This window comes from Letharia lupina (assembly GCF_014066315.1).
Source record: "Letharia lupina isolate WasteWater1 chromosome Unknown contig_20, whole genome shotgun sequence".
In the NCBI taxonomy this organism is placed as follows: Eukaryota; Fungi; Ascomycota; class Lecanoromycetes; order Lecanorales; family Parmeliaceae; genus Letharia; species Letharia lupina.
Window position 1 is genome coordinate 892,030 of NW_023502989.1, and position 16,404 is coordinate 908,433.

Sequence of the window (16,404 nt, forward strand, 5' to 3'; positions counted from 1 at the left end):
AGAAGATGTAATAGAAGAAGATGTAATAGAAGAAGAGGTAGTGGAAGAAGACGTGGTAGAAGAAGAGGTAGCGACGGTTTTTCACGAACCGGTAGACCGATAAGGCCCAGAAAACGATAAATTGGGTTCTCAGATACATCAATATTGCTAGCAATGGAAGTCCAGTATTGTCCTTCATGATTATACCGAGTTGCCATAGAATTATGGTGAAAGGTAGGCATTTTGGTGTTGCGCCGGACTTATCGGATTTTAAATCGGGCATTACCAGGTATCGGGCACTTCCGGGTATATACGAATATTCATCACACGTAATACCCACGCGGGTGACAGAAAAGCCTGGACACTAACCAAATGGAGATTACGGCCTTTTCCCACCAAATTTCTATGCGTAAATACCATGTTTTTCCATTGATAGCCTGTCACTTATCCATCACCGTCTAGAATAGCCTGGATCCTTTCAGGTATACTAATTACACACTCATTTATGAACTAAGAGGGGGAAATTTGGGTGTGAAATTGTATGTGGGACGGCCCTTGATCTCCTAGCTTAATGCAGGTTAGTGTCCAGGCTTTTCTGTCACCCGCGTGATACCCTACTCCGATCTTTGGCTGCGCGTCGTTCACCTTACCAGAATTCCGAACCACGCGAGAAAAACTGGGCCACGGACCCCGCCCCGGGTTGTGTCTTAATTACTTTGGTGTAGCCATCGAAATCAGGCAGAGTTCAGAACGCATCCAAGGTCTTTGAGTTCTTATCTCCTTTTCCCCCTTCTTCCCCGTTGTTGTACTCTGCATTCCCTTCATATACAGCGGTTGGTGTACTTAAGCATAGCAGAAGAGCAGAAGAGCGAGTGAGAGTCCTCAAGTGAAGGTGAAAGTGGTCTCGTGGCTTCCCGCTCAAGGGTTCTCCCAACCAAATTACGAGTAATGCTTGAATTAACATTTACTCATTACATGGCAGCTACCCGATCTTAGGCGAACGACTAGATTAAGTCTATCGAGAAGTCCTTCCAGAAGACAAAGGCTCATCAAAATGCATCTCCCTCGATGTCGGTGCTTCTCCTCGACAAACGAAACGCCCTACGAGTATGACATGCAGTACCTCGAATGCCTATGCTGTTCTGTCTCCTACCCAGTCAACGACTCGCGGTCAGACTTTCTTCTTGATATTCAGACCCTGCAGACTAGCCCTAGCCGCTACGAATATGCACGAACCGGCCGCCATCAGTACACCTTTTCAAAAGTTAGATTTCTTAATTTGGAAAGAAGAAACAAGAAGAAAAAAAGAAACGGGAATATATCTACCACAAAATATCTGAACGTGTAAATAATGCCCTCCTTCCGCAGCTATGAGAGCCCCGCCTATTGGAGTTCCCACGAGGGCGGCAATACTGATGATAGCAACTACAACCCAGTCAGCAATTCTTCTTCGGACGGTCTTCGAAGTTGTACATGTTTCTAGGGTAACTTGATTTTTGGCTGCCCAGACCATTCTCTTTACTCGAATTGCAGTACTTCGGAGAGGTTCAAACTGGGATCACTTACACATTGTTCCAGTCCTTACACCAATCTGACGAATGTCACTGATTTGCGCTATCAAGGCGGGTGCCAAAGCGACGAAGGCTCCAGAGCTGAAGCCGTAGAATGCAGCGAAGAGTATGTAGGCTACGTTGCCACGGGCAGGTAGCCAAAGAGCGAGAACCAGAATTGTCGAAAGGAAGATGTGATGATCATAACATTGTATCTACCCAGGCGGTCGGCGACGAAGCCAGGGAGCGTACGCCCGAATATTGAAACGGCGTTGAGGACGGCGACCAAGTACCCGGCCAGATTCGCGCTCATTCCGTTGGACTCGGCGGAAAGTATTATGAAGTTGAATGGTAAGAACATGCCGAAGAAAAAGGCGAAACTTGCTAGGACTGTGAGTAAGAAGGGGACTTCTCGGAGAGGCTTGATGAATTTCATGATATTCCAGGGTTTTGGCTGAGGTGGTAGGCGAGACTTCACAGTGAGATTGGCGTATATCAATAGGCCAAGGATTAGGAATGCCGCCGCCCTTATAGACCACCTCAAATCACGCTCTGCCACGAGTCCTTTGACCATGATGGGGAAGATCGCCTATATTTCAATCAGCTTCTAGATCTCGAACCCGTAGTATGGTCAAAAAAAGAAATTATACCCCTCCAAGAGAGCTGCCAGCAGCCATGACGCCGAAAGCGAAGGCGCGCCTTTTGAGGAACCAGGTGCCTATCGAGTTGAGAGCAGGGTAAAAGACGAGTGACGCTCCGAGCGGTGAGCATATGCCTACGAAGTGTCAGGTATCATCGCATCTTTGCACCGAGGTCCTTGCCTTGAGATAACAGGAATTGGTAATACTCAGTAGATACCGACGCCGTCATCAGGCCGAAGACATGCAGGAAGGACCCAACTAGAAGAAGATATCGTGGGCCATGGTTGTCGTACATCTTTCCCCATACTGGACCCTAGCAAACAAAGAGACACGGAGAGCTCTCCAGAATCAATTCAAATACCCCAGCGAACATCATGAACGTCTCCGAGGCAGGGATCCAGGCTATCGTGCTCATAGAGTAGTGTGACAGTTGATGCGTCTCATAAAAGGCTTGGAAGACTCCAATGGCTGTAATTGGAGATCAAGTTAGCAACCGGCCAACGCCAGGGCACAAAAAGTGGATTCTTCACCATTAATCCAACCAAAACTACAGAATAAACAGCAAAAAGCCTGCAAGCCAAGCCTCCCAGCCGCCGTCCGGGAAAGCACCTGAGTCCATCATGCCTGATTTCGCCATTTCGTCCACCTTCGCCTTCGTCAGCCCCTTCTCGACGTTTTATTATAGACTTTATTATAATAATAATAATAAAATAAAGAGACAAAAGTAATAAAAGAGATAGAAGAGATAGAAGAGATAGAAGAAATAGAAGAAATAGAAAAGATAAAAGGGATAAAAATATAATTAAAGAAGATATAATAGAAGAAAAGATAGTAAAAGAAAACGTAATAGAAGAAGAGATAATAACGATTTTTTTACGAATTAATAGATTAATAAAGTTTAAAAAACGATAAATTAAATTCTTAGATATATTTATATTACTAGTAATAAAAGTTTAGTATTATTTATTATAATTATATCGAGTTATCATAAAATTTTGATAAAAGATAGGCATTTTGATGTTACGCCGGACTTATCGGATTTTAGATCGGGCATTACCAGGTATCGGGCACTTCCGGGTATATACGAGTAAGGCGTAAAATAGAGGTAGCAAAATCGGCGTTCGAGCTTTTTCCCTTTTACATTAATCGATCAACGATGGCCGGGGCGAGCGACAAAGCCCGTTTCTTTCAGGAACAGTCCGTTCCGGAGCTCCAGGAATTTGCACGTAAGAAAACTTTTAGCAAGGAAGAGATCGCTTCCATCGCACGAAAACGTTCCGATTTTGAGCACATCATCAATGCGCGAGGATCAAAGCCACAAGATTATGCTCGATACGCTGAATATGAGACGAACCTGGAGTCCCTCCGTCGAAAGCGTGTCACAAGACTGGGAGTCAAAACCAGCAATCACACTGGCCAGCGTCGCATATTCTTCGTCCTAGACCGCGCAACCAAGAAGTTTCCCGGCGACGTTGGACTATGGATGCAATACATTACGTTCGCTCAGAAGCAGGGATCGAACCAGAAAGTCTCGCAAATTCTTACGAGTGTTTTGAGATTGCATCCTACGAAGCCTGAATTATGGATTTATGCTGCCACAATGCGAGACGCCGACATGACGGAAGCGAGGAGCTACATGCAACGGGGCCTGAGATTTTGTGGAAGTAGCGAGAAATTATGGATTGAGTATGCCAGATTGGAGATGATACATGTTTCTAAGATTGCTGGAAGGAGGCGGATTTTGGGTCTCGATGGTGGGAAGGTAGATAAGAAGAGTAGACAGGACGCAGAGGGCGATGACGAGGACATGATGACTCTTCCCGCTATCACTGCTGAGAATATTATGTCGGGGCAGCGGCCAAGAGGTGGCGCGGAGCAGGAAGCGTTGGTAAAGCTGGGTACAAGTCCAGCATTATTAGGAGCTATACCGATGGCAATATTTGATGCGGCTATGAGGCATTTCAAGGAAGACAACGAACTTTGCCAACAATTCTTCGATGTGGTCGCCGAATTCCACGAGGTACCGTGTCAAAAAAGCATACTGTCCCACATGATGGACACTCTGCGTACGATTGCTCCAAAGAGCCCTGGAACCTTGATCCGTTGGATTCAGCAGCCAGTGATAGGGACTGACGTCAAGTCTCCAGAATTCCCGGCCCTCTTTGTTGATTGCCTGGATCGCATTAAGAGGTCCTTCGAGATACTGACAACCATCTCAACCCCCCCAAAGACGGCGCGACCTATGAGTATTCTTGGCCAACAGGTCATCGCCTGGATGCTGACGTACCAAAAAGAAGATATTGATGCTGACGTTCGTAAGGTGATAAGGATTACAATTAGGAAGGTGGAGTCAATTTCCGGCAGACTTTGAGCTTGGCACGGTTGGCTGAGGTTGCTAAGTTGCTAAGTTGGTGGCATTGCTCGATTGCATGGTCCCCAATGTGTTGCCAAACCAGCCAGAGCCTGAGTATGAGAAGTGTCTCTAAGTCTACCACAACCTCAATAATTTGACTTCTTTGAAAACCCTTTGCGAGCGGCTTTCTTATCTCCATGCGTCTTCTTAGACAGCAGTCGGATATCGTTTTCTTTCCGCTGCCTGCATAGCCGAAGAGTCAGCCAAGCACTTTGCCAAGCAAGTTGCAGTCAGAAAAGACAGACAGATTCTTGACCTTCTCTACCTGCGCTGGCGAAGTCTCGCCTCTGACGGAACTCCTTCCAGCCGCTATAATCAGAGCATGTAATTTTTTGTAGCATTCCTGGATATTACTTGTCCGATCCCGGCTTCCATCTCCCTGAATGACCAAAGACTTCGAGTTTTTGGCGTAGTATCTGGATGCTTCAATATCGGGATGCAGTATCTTAGGGACTAAGTGCATGAAGTCTTTTGTATGAATGCGCAATGTCGCTTTGGAGTTTACTCTACCAAGCTCTTTATTAGCATTGTAGGTGTTGTTGTTGAGAAGAAGGGCTCGCCTCATACTTGTTCACATTTTGCCCACCCGGGCCTGATGACCGGCTGAGAGTGACCTCGCAAACGGTCTTCGGGATCGTGTTTGCATCGAATCTTGCAAGCCATGTCCTTGCCTCCCTGTGGTCTTCTTCATCAAGTGTTTTAGCAGGACTAGAGAGGCAACGATGCCGAAACTTTGGGTGATGAGTAGCTCCCTCGACATTCAAACCTCTCAAAGCCCATATGCGACGTAGCATGCTTCATTGTGGTCCAACAACCACAGTGTTACTCGAGAGAGTCTCAATCAAGTCGATGAATTGGGGGTCGATTGCGCTCACGAGTAAGGGGTGCGCAAGAATTTCTGATGCCAAGCATTCGCAACGATACAGAATACAGTACGCTAATCTAACTTGGCACCACTCTTAGCGCAAACGCGTCTCTTCAATCGCGTTTTCTGTTTTCTCTGCGTCTTCGTTCCTGCTTTCCATGGCGCCAATGAAGCGGCAGCGATCAGTCATAGACGATGGAGACACCGAGATCATCGAAGTCGAGAGCGCTCAGTCGAGCCTCCAACAAGCCTCGGTTGGCTGCTTTCTGCCCCCGTGCGTAAAGGTGGAGAATGACTGACTGTTTACAGAGAAAGAAAGCACGAGTATCCCACGAAGAGCCGGACAATGTGGTATCGGACGAGGCGATGGACGAGGAGCTACTTGAAGCGCAGGCAACCCAATTGCGGAACAAGAAGCAGTTGGACAATGAACCTGCGGAAAACGGAATTCTTGAGACTGTCACTTGCACGAATTTCATGTGTCATGGGTATCTAGAGATTGGCTTAGGTCCACTCATCAATTTCATCATCGGGCAGTAGGTTCTCCCCGTCATGTTTACAAACGGACAACCCGGTTTCCTACTGCAAGAGGGTAATGCTAAGCTGGGAAATTATTACAGCAACGGGTCTGGTAAGTCGGCCGTATTGACAGCAATCACGATATGTCTTGGAGGGAAGGCAACAGCTACAAATCGTGGCCAGTCTTTGAAGAGCTTTATCAAAGAAGGCGAGGAGTAAGCAGATCATTGTGGCCAGATAATGCAATGTTAACACACTCAGGTCTTCCACGCTCAGCGTCAAGATCAAGAATGGAGGCGACAGCGCGTATCAACAAGAAATTTACGGCGAAGCAATCATTGTCGAGCGCCACTTCTCGCGTTCCGGAAGCAGCAGCTTCAAGCTCAAGAGCTCAACTGGAAGGTTGATATCAACAAGAAAGGGTGATCTAGAAGAGATCTGCGACTATTTTGCACTCCAGATCGATAACCCTATGAATGTCTTGACCCAGGATATGGCCCGGCAATTTCTCAATAGTTCAACTCCGCACGAAAAGTACAAATTTTTCATGAAAGGAACCCAGCTAGAACATCTAGATGGAGATTACCTCATTGTCGAACAAAATCTCGACACGATCGATCAAGACCTGTGGAAAAAGCAGGAAGACCTTAAAGTCTTCGAAGATCGAGCACAAAAGGCAAGAAACCTACTAGCATTGTCCGAAAGGCAAGACACGCTTCGAGATAGGATTCGCCATCTTGGCGAAATGATGGCGTGGGTCCAGGTCGAGGAGCAGGAAGAAAGATTGGCCGTGTTCGATAGAAAGCTCAGCAGGATTGACGAAAAGATTGCAGCCTCAGAAATGAAAGCTGCCGGCTTAAGTGAGGCTTTCAGCCAGACCGAGCAGTTATTTGAGAATGCGAACAGAGCTTTGGAAGAAACAACGAACACTCTTGCACCTCTGCAAGAAGAGAAGGGTCAGATGAAGAAGGAATTCGACAATTTGAAGGCCGAGGCTCTAACGTTACATGTAGTTCTCTTCTGCCCGTGATCATCCTGCTTACTGATAAACCTCTGTAGGCCGAGCAAAGACAAATTTCAGAAGAAATCAAGGCTGCAGACGAAAGAATCAAAAAGGCTGAAAGTGCTGTCCGAGAAGAGCACCAGAGGCTCAGCGACGCTGACGGCGGAAGTCATGACCTGCGGCGTGCTGAAATTGAAGAAAAGAGAGCAGAAGCTCGTGCCGCCAAAGCTCGATTCCGAGATCATGAGAACGAGCTCCCCGCTCTTGAGGATAATAGGCATCGTGCTGAAAAGGACCATAGAGAATCTCAAACCCCTGTCAAAGATAAGAAAATCGAGGTACAAATTTCCGAAGAGCGACTCGGCAGTCTAATGAGAGACAGAGGCCAGCAACAACAAGCATACCCACCAAATATGTCCCGACTTCTCAGTGCTATACGCCAAGACGACGGCTTCCAACAGCGACCAGTAGGACCTATCGCCAATCATGTGCGGTTGCTCAAGCCCCTTTGGTCTAGCATTCTGGAGAAGTCCTTTGGTGGAGCATTGAACTCTTTCATTGTCACAAGCAAAGATGACCAAATCAGACTATCAGGAATTATGCAGAGAATTGGTTGGTAAGACCCTTGAGCCATTCAAAATCACACTATAAACAGGCCGCTCATACGCGCAGTCCATGCTCAATAATCATTGGAAACAACAACGCCATCGACACTACGGACAAAGAGCCAGATCCCAGGTTCGACACAGCGCTCAGAGTTCTAGATGTGAGCAAACACCCATTTTTCGTTACAACGTTGCTAAGTCGGCTAGTTCGACAACCAATTGGCAAGGAAACAGCTCGTTATTGGCCAAAACGTCGATCAAAGTATCCTCATACAGGATCGTGGGACTGCAATTGACACGATGAACAGCGCAAGGCTACAGAACGTGAAACAATGTTTCGCACTTACTAAGAAGACTGGCGAAGGCCTCAGGATGAGTTACGGATACGGTGGTGTAGGTTCTTCTCCGTCAGTAATGAATATCGGTTTGCACGACATGATTCAAGAGCAATGCTGCAAAGATTCCCTAAGAGCTCGCTCCGAGTTTGCAAAATTGACGCTGGAGAGGCTTTGCTGATACAATTGCGCTCCAGGGGCTTTCACAGTCGCACGTACCGGCTTATAGGGGGTCTCCGCGAATGAAGACTGACATCGATTATCAGATTAAGTAAGCCTGTTATTCATATGTGCAGCAATAAAGTACTGAGATCTCTAGCTTCCAGCGTGACCTACTTCAAAGCCTCAGAGCGGAACTCAATCAACTTGAGCGTAGTTCGCAGGAGAAGCAGAAGTATCTTACTCGGTGCGAACAGGCTATCGTAAAAAACAAAAGGGACACGCAGCATCTGAGACTAGAGTTGCAGCAAGCCGAAAACATCGTGGATGAACTTCAGGACGCCCTAGACCAGGATGCTGTGGAGGAGGGGCGTCTAGATGTTTTGAAAGATCAGCTTACTGAAGCTAATGAGGAGAAGAGCACCCATGAAGCTTCTTATGGAGAGTCTGTTATCGCCAAAGACAAAAATAATGAGTTGTTAAGGGCTTCGAGAGAAAAATTGGCGAGCAAGGACGTCATTATTGAAGACGCTAAAGCAAAAGTTCTCAAGGCAGAGAGCAGGGCGACCAAATGCGCAAGTCAGAGGTCATCTGCACTCCGCGACAAGAATGCCGCGTTCGATTCGGTCGAGTCGGAGAAGCTAGAAAGAGAACAGTACCAAGGAGAGCGTGACGAAGAGTCACAGCGGGTTGATGAATTTACACGGAAAGCAAATTACTTCTGCCCTCGAGTGCCTGTGGACGAAGGCGAGACCGGCGACTCGATAGACCTCAAGTTGGATAAATTCAACAAAGACTTGAAAGACGCTGAGAAGCAGTAAGTCATCGATTAACCTCCGAGACCTTTGGCAACCCGTGCTCTGACAATTGCATAGAGCGGGAGGTAGCAGACAACAGATTGCCGCCGATGCAGTGAAAGTTCTTAATGCCCTCAATCAAGCGAAAGCGGAGGTTGAGAGTATTGAAGAACTTGCACAGGTCCGTAACCATAACTCTTTCTGACATTGATACTTATCTGACAACCCTCGTAGCTCTTGAAACATACGCTTGTCAATCGGAAAGACCGATGGAGGAGGTTTCAGAAACATATCACAAGTCGCGCTAGGGTTCAATTTTTCTACCTGCTCAGTGAACGCGGGTTCCGAGGCAAGCTGCTAGCCCATCACAAAGAGAAGAAATTGGATCTGATGGTATGAATTCCTCTGACCCGTGTGTCAATCTCATTCAGGACCACGCTAAGGAGCAATGACAGGTTGAGCCTGACGGGAGTGCTTTACGAGCCAAAGGGCGTGACACAAAGGGGTTGTCAGGTGGGGAGAAATCTTTCTCCACCATCTGCTTACTACTCTCTATGTGGGAAGGTAAACATTGCTCACACAAGCTTGTTTATTGCTCTGTCGACTGACTTTTCCTTGCAGCTATGGGGGCTCCCATCCGGTGCCTCGATGAGTTGTGAGTCATCCTTTGCTTTGGTAGTAACTCAACGCTCACAACCAGCAGCGACGTCTTCATGGATAGTGTCAACAGAGATGTCAGCATGGAAATGATGGTGGGACCAAGCCCCTGTTGCGTTTTTTCGGAAGAGGCTGACATCCGACATAGATCAAATTTGCAAGGGGGTCTCGTGGCAAGCAATTCATACTCAGTAGGACTTTCGCCCCATTCTCTGTCTCTTTAGACATCTTCGAGAAAGTTCCCGTACTCCAGTCTCATGCTTCACGACTCGAATTTCCGTTCAAGATGAGTAATTGCTGACCTGAACACTCCATCAGTAACGCCTCAATCGATGAGCAAAGTCTCCCCAGCGGATCTAGACGTGAAAGTGGTCAAGTAACTCTATCTCCATGCAGTGAGTTTTCGTCCATCTTGCTAATCAACGCGTAGAATGCGCGACCCGGAACGTGGGCAAACCCAATTGTCGTTCCCTCCAATTTGAGGGCCTCGGCCCTCCTTCTAGCTGGCTTTCGCGGTTCATAGCTGTTCTCTAATGTAGATACTGCCATACCGTGATTGCCCGCTCTGTACAACAGATTCTGCTGCAAGGTGTTCGCATGTTGTGCAAGAGCTCTTCATCCATCTGGACTTGAAGTCTTGACAAAGATTCTGGTAATTCTAATGTGTCTCGTTGTGAGGCTTTGAGCATCAGCACTGGAGCACCTGACTCAACGCAAGGCTCTCATTTGTCGTTAAGGCTTCTACACCCGTGGTTTTGCTCGCTGCCGCCAGTGCTCGCTCAATTCTGGAGACCAAGTCTGCACAATCTTCCAGACCAACGCTAATTCTAATCAAATCGGCTTCGACCCCAAATCGGGCAGTCTGGGTATGTTAGCAGTTGGTGCAGAGATCGAATAAACTATCACCCACCCATTCGAGCTCTCCATAATGCGCTAGGATGACATATGGCGAGCTATACCAATCAGTGCCCATTGCCCCCCAAGTTTCGCCATGGATATTACCTTAACGTGAAGTTCGTGCCCAAGCTCGGCCCCTTGGCCGTTTCAAGTTCATCAAAAAAGATCACCGCTTGCTCTGGTGTTCTCAAAGTCACTGAAAGAAGGCCTCCGTATCCTTTATCGGCGTTGCGATATTGATCGTAGAATTCCCGCGTCGCGCTGTACTTGGGATAATATACTTCCTTAACTATGCCCCTTGTCAGAGGAATATGACTCGCGATTGTAAGAGATAACATACCAATTGAAGCGGCCTTGAGTTTGTCGCATATTGCTTCTGCATTGGTGTTGATCCTGTCAATCCGTGAAACAAAGTCTCGACTGTTTCTCTCCATATAAATTGCATCCTCTGGCCAATAATTGTCCTCGTAATCTTGCTCCATTACTTCTTTCAATTCAACATAGTATCGGCTCTGCGGATTAAGGACAGAGCTGTTATTTTGTCAGTCAATTCCCGTGAATTATGCGCTGGATCTCACCTCCCGCCCATTACATTACATTCTCCGGTAAAGACTTTGGTCAGGCTACTAACAACCACGTCTGCGTAGGGTAGGACATGCACGTTGATGAAATTTCCAATCGTCTCATCAACAACCACGGCAAAATCAAAACGATCGGCAAGTGATCGAATCCGGCGAAGATCAGGAGTTTTCAGAAGAGGGTTGCCAGGAAATTCGCAGAAAAGAGCAAGGTATTTCTCACCAGCTTCACACCGCTGTTCCAGGTCGTCGAGGTCTGCAGATGATCCGTGACCGTAGAATAAGCACCCAGGACCCCATTTTTCCAGAATTTTCAGAGTATCGATATAAGGAAATCTACATTCAATCAGATTACCGCGGTCATCAAAACTTGGCAGGAGCGCCTACCCATAGCTGATGCTTTTTCTTGGGCCCCTGCAAGCCATCATGGTCCTGTGGGTGTTAAAGATTGAACTCATGCCGCAAGGATACAGGTATACATCGTCTTCTGAAAAGCCTTCGACGTGGGCTTTGCGAGCTGGCGGCTTTGACATCTTCAATGCTTCGTGTAGATCAACATTAGCAGTCAATGCCCCAGCAATACGTCTTCGTATCGCGAGCTTAGCGTTAGCCGCGAGAGACACATCAAGATTCCTTCCAAAACGCTCTTCAACAAATTGCTTTGAGTCTTTTCCTTCAAGGCCGTATGTGGCTTCACTTGTCTTGTGTGCAGACAGGTCCACGGAGTCTTTCTTTTGGTACCTTCGTGGTCCTTTGCTTGGTGATATGAAGCTATGAGCGTTACTTTTCTCGCATGCGACTCCCTTCGTCGTCAAGCGGCCCTCATTGAGAGCGTCATGACAGTATTCAGCTCGTCGACTAGAGATACCATCGCCTGAGTGTTGCCAGAAAGTCTTGGCAATCTTGGCATGATCTTGGGGAAACAAAACAGCCGAGACAATTGGCTTCGTGGATGCTCCATCGGAGTTCCCGGCACCATTTGGCAGACCAGCATTCGGATACAGATCAACGATCCGCACTGAGTGGGCCGTAAGGGACTGAACCTGGTCCCTCAGGAACTGAACACATCTCGCGGAGACGGCATGAGAAGGGAACAAGAATGCTTCCTCTATGGGGGAGCCGTGCCGCTGTACGATTGCCTCGGCGAATGCCTCGATTGTTTTATGAATGAAAAATCTGCAAGGCAGGCTCTTTAGAAGAGCGAAATCGAATGGCATGCTTGGATCACTGACCGGGGGTAGCCGGTTTTCATCTTGCTCAATACCCAATCTTCGCCCTCCTCATAACCAACATTGGCCTTCCATGTTGGCAAGGAAACGCTTACCGCCTTGTCGTGTGCGTCATAATCAGCGACGCTGAGTCGCATGTAAAGGAAAGATCACTCACGTGAGCCGTGTTAGGGGGAATTGACTCGCCGACCTCAAGGGACAGCATTTTTGCGGTGGTGGCAGTGGCCATGTTTGCTTAGAGAAAGTGAATCTATAAGAAAAATCGTCAAAACTTACAGACTCGCAGCCGAAAATCGGAGGACCACGAACTCAGGGTCCAGGGAAGTTCAAATACCGTAGGTACCTTATCCGACCACCACAGCCTTACAGGTACCTAAGGTACCTTAATTAGATACACCACGGTAGAATAACAGCGGAACGGCCCGGAAGATTCTGCGCCACCGGGCCCGACGCAATAATGGCTCCAAAATTCCATCAATTTTCAATGAGGGAATTTGAAGTAGCAGCGCCGTACAAAATACTGCTACACCATGGCATTCCCTGCAGTTAAGAAGAGGAAGGTGTCTCCCCTATCTGGAGGCGATTGCAATAATACCTACGCACAGGATGCCGGTGGCGATTGGTCCCAAGACTCATCCAATGAAGACAACGACTTTGTCCTAGGGAATGGAGCTATTCGAAGCGGTCACACCATAATCAAAGCAAAAAGAACCGCAAAAACATCATGGAGCAGCGGTACATATGATTCAAACATGTTCAAGCTGAAAGCGAATGAGCTCCTGGCAAAGGTGCGACCTAATGACGAAAGCCGCATGGTCAAAATGGAAAACTCTCTTCGCAAGCTCAAAGATGTCATAGAGCATATCCCTAATCGCAAAGCAAAGCCTGTATGCAATTCGCATTTCTCTCCCATCTAGTCCGTCAAATGCCTGATGTTTGCACAGATTCTAGATGCGGAGCGCGAACAGCTTAACTCCCACAAAGTCCGAATCCCATTCCCCCAACCCCGGCCCGCAATGGACGCAAAGTACACATTGACCTATTCCAAGCCAACGAATATCAATGTTGTAGGCAGTTATGCACGCAGGACAGCTATACAAGTGGGAGGGCAATTAGGGATCGATCTGGCGGTCACTATGCCATCGGTGAGACGGCTGCTTTGCCCGCTCCTTCTGGTTTCCCGGTTCTAATGCGCATAAAAGCATATCTTCCAAGAAAAAGACTATCTAAATTATAGGTATTTCCAAAAAAGGGCATACTATTTGGCCTGCATTGCCAGCGGTATTGAAGAAGCTCAAGAAGACGAATACGCTGTCGATTTTGCTCACCAGAATGACAACCATTTGCAGCCTATAATCGTTATCACCTTTCTGCAAGGTACTATCTCATGATTCTGAACCCAGGGACAGCTTTGCTCACTGCTCGCAGATGGTGGTTCAAAATCAAAATACCAGATTCGAATCATTCTGGCCGCTGATGGAGATTTATTTCCCATTTCCAAAACGCTGCCCGACAAAAACTGCATTCGTGCAACGACTAGTGGGGTCTCTTCTCCAGGTAGCAGCTTCAACATGCCAACGCCATTCTACAATGCGTCACTGAGATCCGAGTGCTCTTCTCTAGCCTATCTGAAGTATCTACATGCGTCGTCATTGCAGTCGGATGGTTTCTCTGACGCGTGTCAACTTGGTAGTGTGTGGCTGCGGCAACGTGGCCTGGGTCGAGAGTTTGGATCGTTCGAATGGGCCTGCACCATGGCTTTACTTTTGCAGGGGGGCGGCTCTAAAGGAAAGCCAATATTATCGCGTGGCTATGACAGTTACCAGCTCTTCAAAGCAATGTTGCAATTCCTGTCTTTCAGGGATTTGATAGCGAGCCCTGTTCTCGTGCATTCTGACAATATCACCCTTGTCGATCGTGACGGGCCAACGCTATTCGATGGCAAAAGAGGCATGAACATACTATTCAAAATGACGCCGTGGTCGTATGCAACACTGAAGCATGAAGCTACCGTCACACTGAAGCTGCTCAATGATCCGCTTTCGGACCAATTCGACGCTTGCTTCATTACAAAAGTCGACGATCTGCTGCAGAGGTTTGATTGTGTCATAGAAATGCGTACAAGCCGAGTGCCGAGACCAGCATCACAGATGGCAGATGCCCTCAACGACGAAACATATTTTTGTCAAAGACTACATGAGGCGTTGAGTACGGGACTAGGTGACAGAGTCAGACTACTGCACGTACAACCACCACCAATTCTTTCTTGGGACGCTACAACGCCACAAAACTCAACCAAGGGTCTCCGTCAAGTCCAGATAGGACTTCGACTTGACTCTGCGAATATCAGTCGCACTGTCGATCGAGGTCCTTCTGCAGAAAACAAAGTAGCTGCCGCAGAGTTTCGCAGGTTCTGGGGTGGCAAGGCAGAGTTGCGGCGTTTCAAAGACGGCAGCATCCTGGAAAGCTTGATATGGTCAACTTCAGATCCAATGGACAATGTGTTGAAGCAAATAGTGGCGTATGTTGTTCAACGGCATCTAGGGAAAGACGCAGCCGATAGTATCAAGCTTATTGGACAGTCTTTTGATCGCTTACTTTCCGGTCAGGAATCGGCAATGAACGATCCATCGACACTTTTCCGGCCTGTCATGAGTGCTTATGAGAGCCTAGAGAAAGACGTGAGGGCCCTTGAAGGCTTGCCGCTCCAGATTCGACAGATTTCTGCCGCGGATGCCCAGCTGAGATACTCGTCACTGAGCATTCCCGCTCTCCATCCTTCTCAAGGTCAGATGGAACCAGCAAATATCTGTGTCCAATTTGAAGGCTCCGCCCGGTGGCCCGATGATATCACAGCTGTCCAGACGACCAAAATAGCTTTTCTTCTCAAGATGGGCGAGCTTCTGGAAGAGTCGACCAGTGGTTTAATAGCACGAATAGGGCTACACAGTTGGAACCGAAGTCTTCTTAATGCCGCTTTTCTTGACATTCACTACCCGTCTGGGGCATTCTTTCGTCTCCACATTCACCATGAGCGCGAACTCAATCTCCTTGAGCGGGTTTTGAGAGACGCTTCGCACACCGCAGCGAGCCGAGAAGAGACCGCGTCCGCACTCTCGACCTACAAACGCGATTTCATCCACGCGCCCATCCACACCCAGTCTATGCGCACGCTGAGCACGCGCTTTCCACTCCTCTCGTCCTCCGTGCGCCTAATGAAGAAATGGCGGGACTCCCACATGCTCTCAAGTCATCTCAGCGACGAGTTGATCGAGCTTCTCACCGTCCGAAGTTTTGTGCATCCGTATCCCTGGTCTGTCCCTGGCAGTGTCATGACAGGTTTCCTTAGAACGTTGACGTCTGTATCAAAATGGGACTGGCAAAGCGAACCTCTGATTGTAGATTTCAATGGTGAAATGACTAGCTTCGAGATCGAAGCCATCAATCTGCGTTTCGAAGCGTGGAGAAAGATCGATCCGGCTATGAATCGAGTTGCTATCTTTGCAGCTTCGAATCTAGATCCCAGTGGGATCACATGGACTGAACTCGGCCCATCGAAGGTCGTAGCGGCTCGGTTCACAAGCCTGGCGAAAGCAGCGTGTGGCATGATGAAGGAGCAGGCGACGGATCTGGAACCTGAAGCGCTCTTTGTAGCTTCGATGTCGGATTATGACTTCGTCATTTACCTCAACCCGAGGTCTACCAGGATCAACAATGGAAGGAGAAGGCATTCAGTGTTTAAGAATTTGCATGTCCAGTCTGATCAGGATAAGAGTCTTTCCGGGGTGGATCCAGTACAACTGTTATTGGGCGAGCTGAGGGCGATATATGGCAGCAACGCTCTATTCTTTAGTAACGAGCATGAGGGCTCTCTTATTGCCGGACTCTGGAATCCGCAGACTGGACCGAGGCCGTGGAAGGTAAACTTACCGTATTCTACGAAGCCCGTTGTGCGGTCAGACGATGAGGGCTCTCAGCTTAATATCAACAAGACTGCGACTCTGCATGATATTGCGAGGCTTGGAGGGGACATAATATCACGCATAGAACTCAAGCGATGAAGTATGAGGCAATCAAGGCAGGATTATCCATTGAAAATAACCACTCTCAGCCGATCCATGCCCAAGGAAAGCAAGCAGATGTTCCTGGTATCGTTTTCCCGGCGCCCGCTATGTTG

At 47.9% G+C, this 16,404-nt stretch overlaps 6 protein-coding genes across 6 annotated transcripts; 3 read left to right on the top strand and 3 right to left on the bottom strand.

The window, feature by feature from the left end:
* Positions 1-1,537: 1,537 nt before the first annotated feature.
* Positions 1,538-2,206, bottom strand: HO133_005120 (uncharacterized protein; the record flags this gene model as incomplete). The annotated part of the gene is made up of 3 exons (XM_037296032.1): positions 1,538-1,665; positions 1,782-2,118; positions 2,180-2,206. 3 exons carry the CDS (start codon positions 2,204-2,206, stop codon positions 1,538-1,540), a joined length of 492 nt encoding a protein of 163 aa, XP_037148730.1.
* Positions 2,207-3,326: 1,120 nt separating this feature from the next.
* HO133_005121 (uncharacterized protein) lies at positions 3,327-4,541 on the top strand (the record flags this gene model as incomplete). Its single annotated transcript, XM_037296033.1, has 1 exon — positions 3,327-4,541. One exon carries the CDS (start codon positions 3,327-3,329, stop codon positions 4,539-4,541), a length of 1,215 nt encoding a protein of 404 aa, XP_037148731.1.
* A 128-nt stretch (positions 4,542-4,669) lies between these two features.
* On the bottom strand, positions 4,670-5,046 carry HO133_005122 (uncharacterized protein; the record flags this gene model as incomplete). The annotated part of the gene is made up of 2 exons (XM_037296034.1): positions 4,670-4,766; positions 4,829-5,046. 2 exons carry the CDS (start codon positions 5,044-5,046, stop codon positions 4,670-4,672), a joined length of 315 nt encoding a protein of 104 aa, XP_037148732.1.
* A 569-nt stretch (positions 5,047-5,615) lies between these two features.
* Positions 5,616-9,265, top strand: HO133_005123 (uncharacterized protein; the record flags this gene model as incomplete). The annotated part of the gene is made up of 11 exons (XM_037296035.1): positions 5,616-5,702; positions 5,758-5,984; positions 6,069-6,182; positions 6,229-6,976; positions 7,027-7,586; positions 7,643-7,736; positions 7,783-7,968; positions 8,108-8,181; positions 8,230-8,886; positions 8,945-9,047; positions 9,101-9,265. The coding sequence occupies 11 exons, from the start codon at positions 5,616-5,618 to the stop codon at positions 9,263-9,265; spliced, it is 3,015 nt and encodes a 1,004-aa protein (XP_037148733.1).
* Positions 9,266-9,895: 630 nt separating this feature from the next.
* On the bottom strand, positions 9,896-12,456 carry HO133_005124 (uncharacterized protein; the record flags this gene model as incomplete). Its single annotated transcript, XM_037296036.1, has 7 exons — positions 9,896-10,088; positions 10,526-10,709; positions 10,761-10,951; positions 10,999-11,334; positions 11,386-12,174; positions 12,231-12,325; positions 12,385-12,456. The coding sequence occupies 7 exons, from the start codon at positions 12,454-12,456 to the stop codon at positions 9,896-9,898; spliced, it is 1,860 nt and encodes a 619-aa protein (XP_037148734.1).
* A 301-nt stretch (positions 12,457-12,757) lies between these two features.
* Positions 12,758-16,288, top strand: HO133_005125 (uncharacterized protein; the record flags this gene model as incomplete). Its single annotated transcript, XM_037296037.1, has 4 exons — positions 12,758-13,114; positions 13,172-13,372; positions 13,430-13,604; positions 13,656-16,288. 4 exons carry the CDS (start codon positions 12,758-12,760, stop codon positions 16,286-16,288), a joined length of 3,366 nt encoding a protein of 1,121 aa, XP_037148735.1.
* Positions 16,289-16,404: the final 116 nt, after the last annotated feature.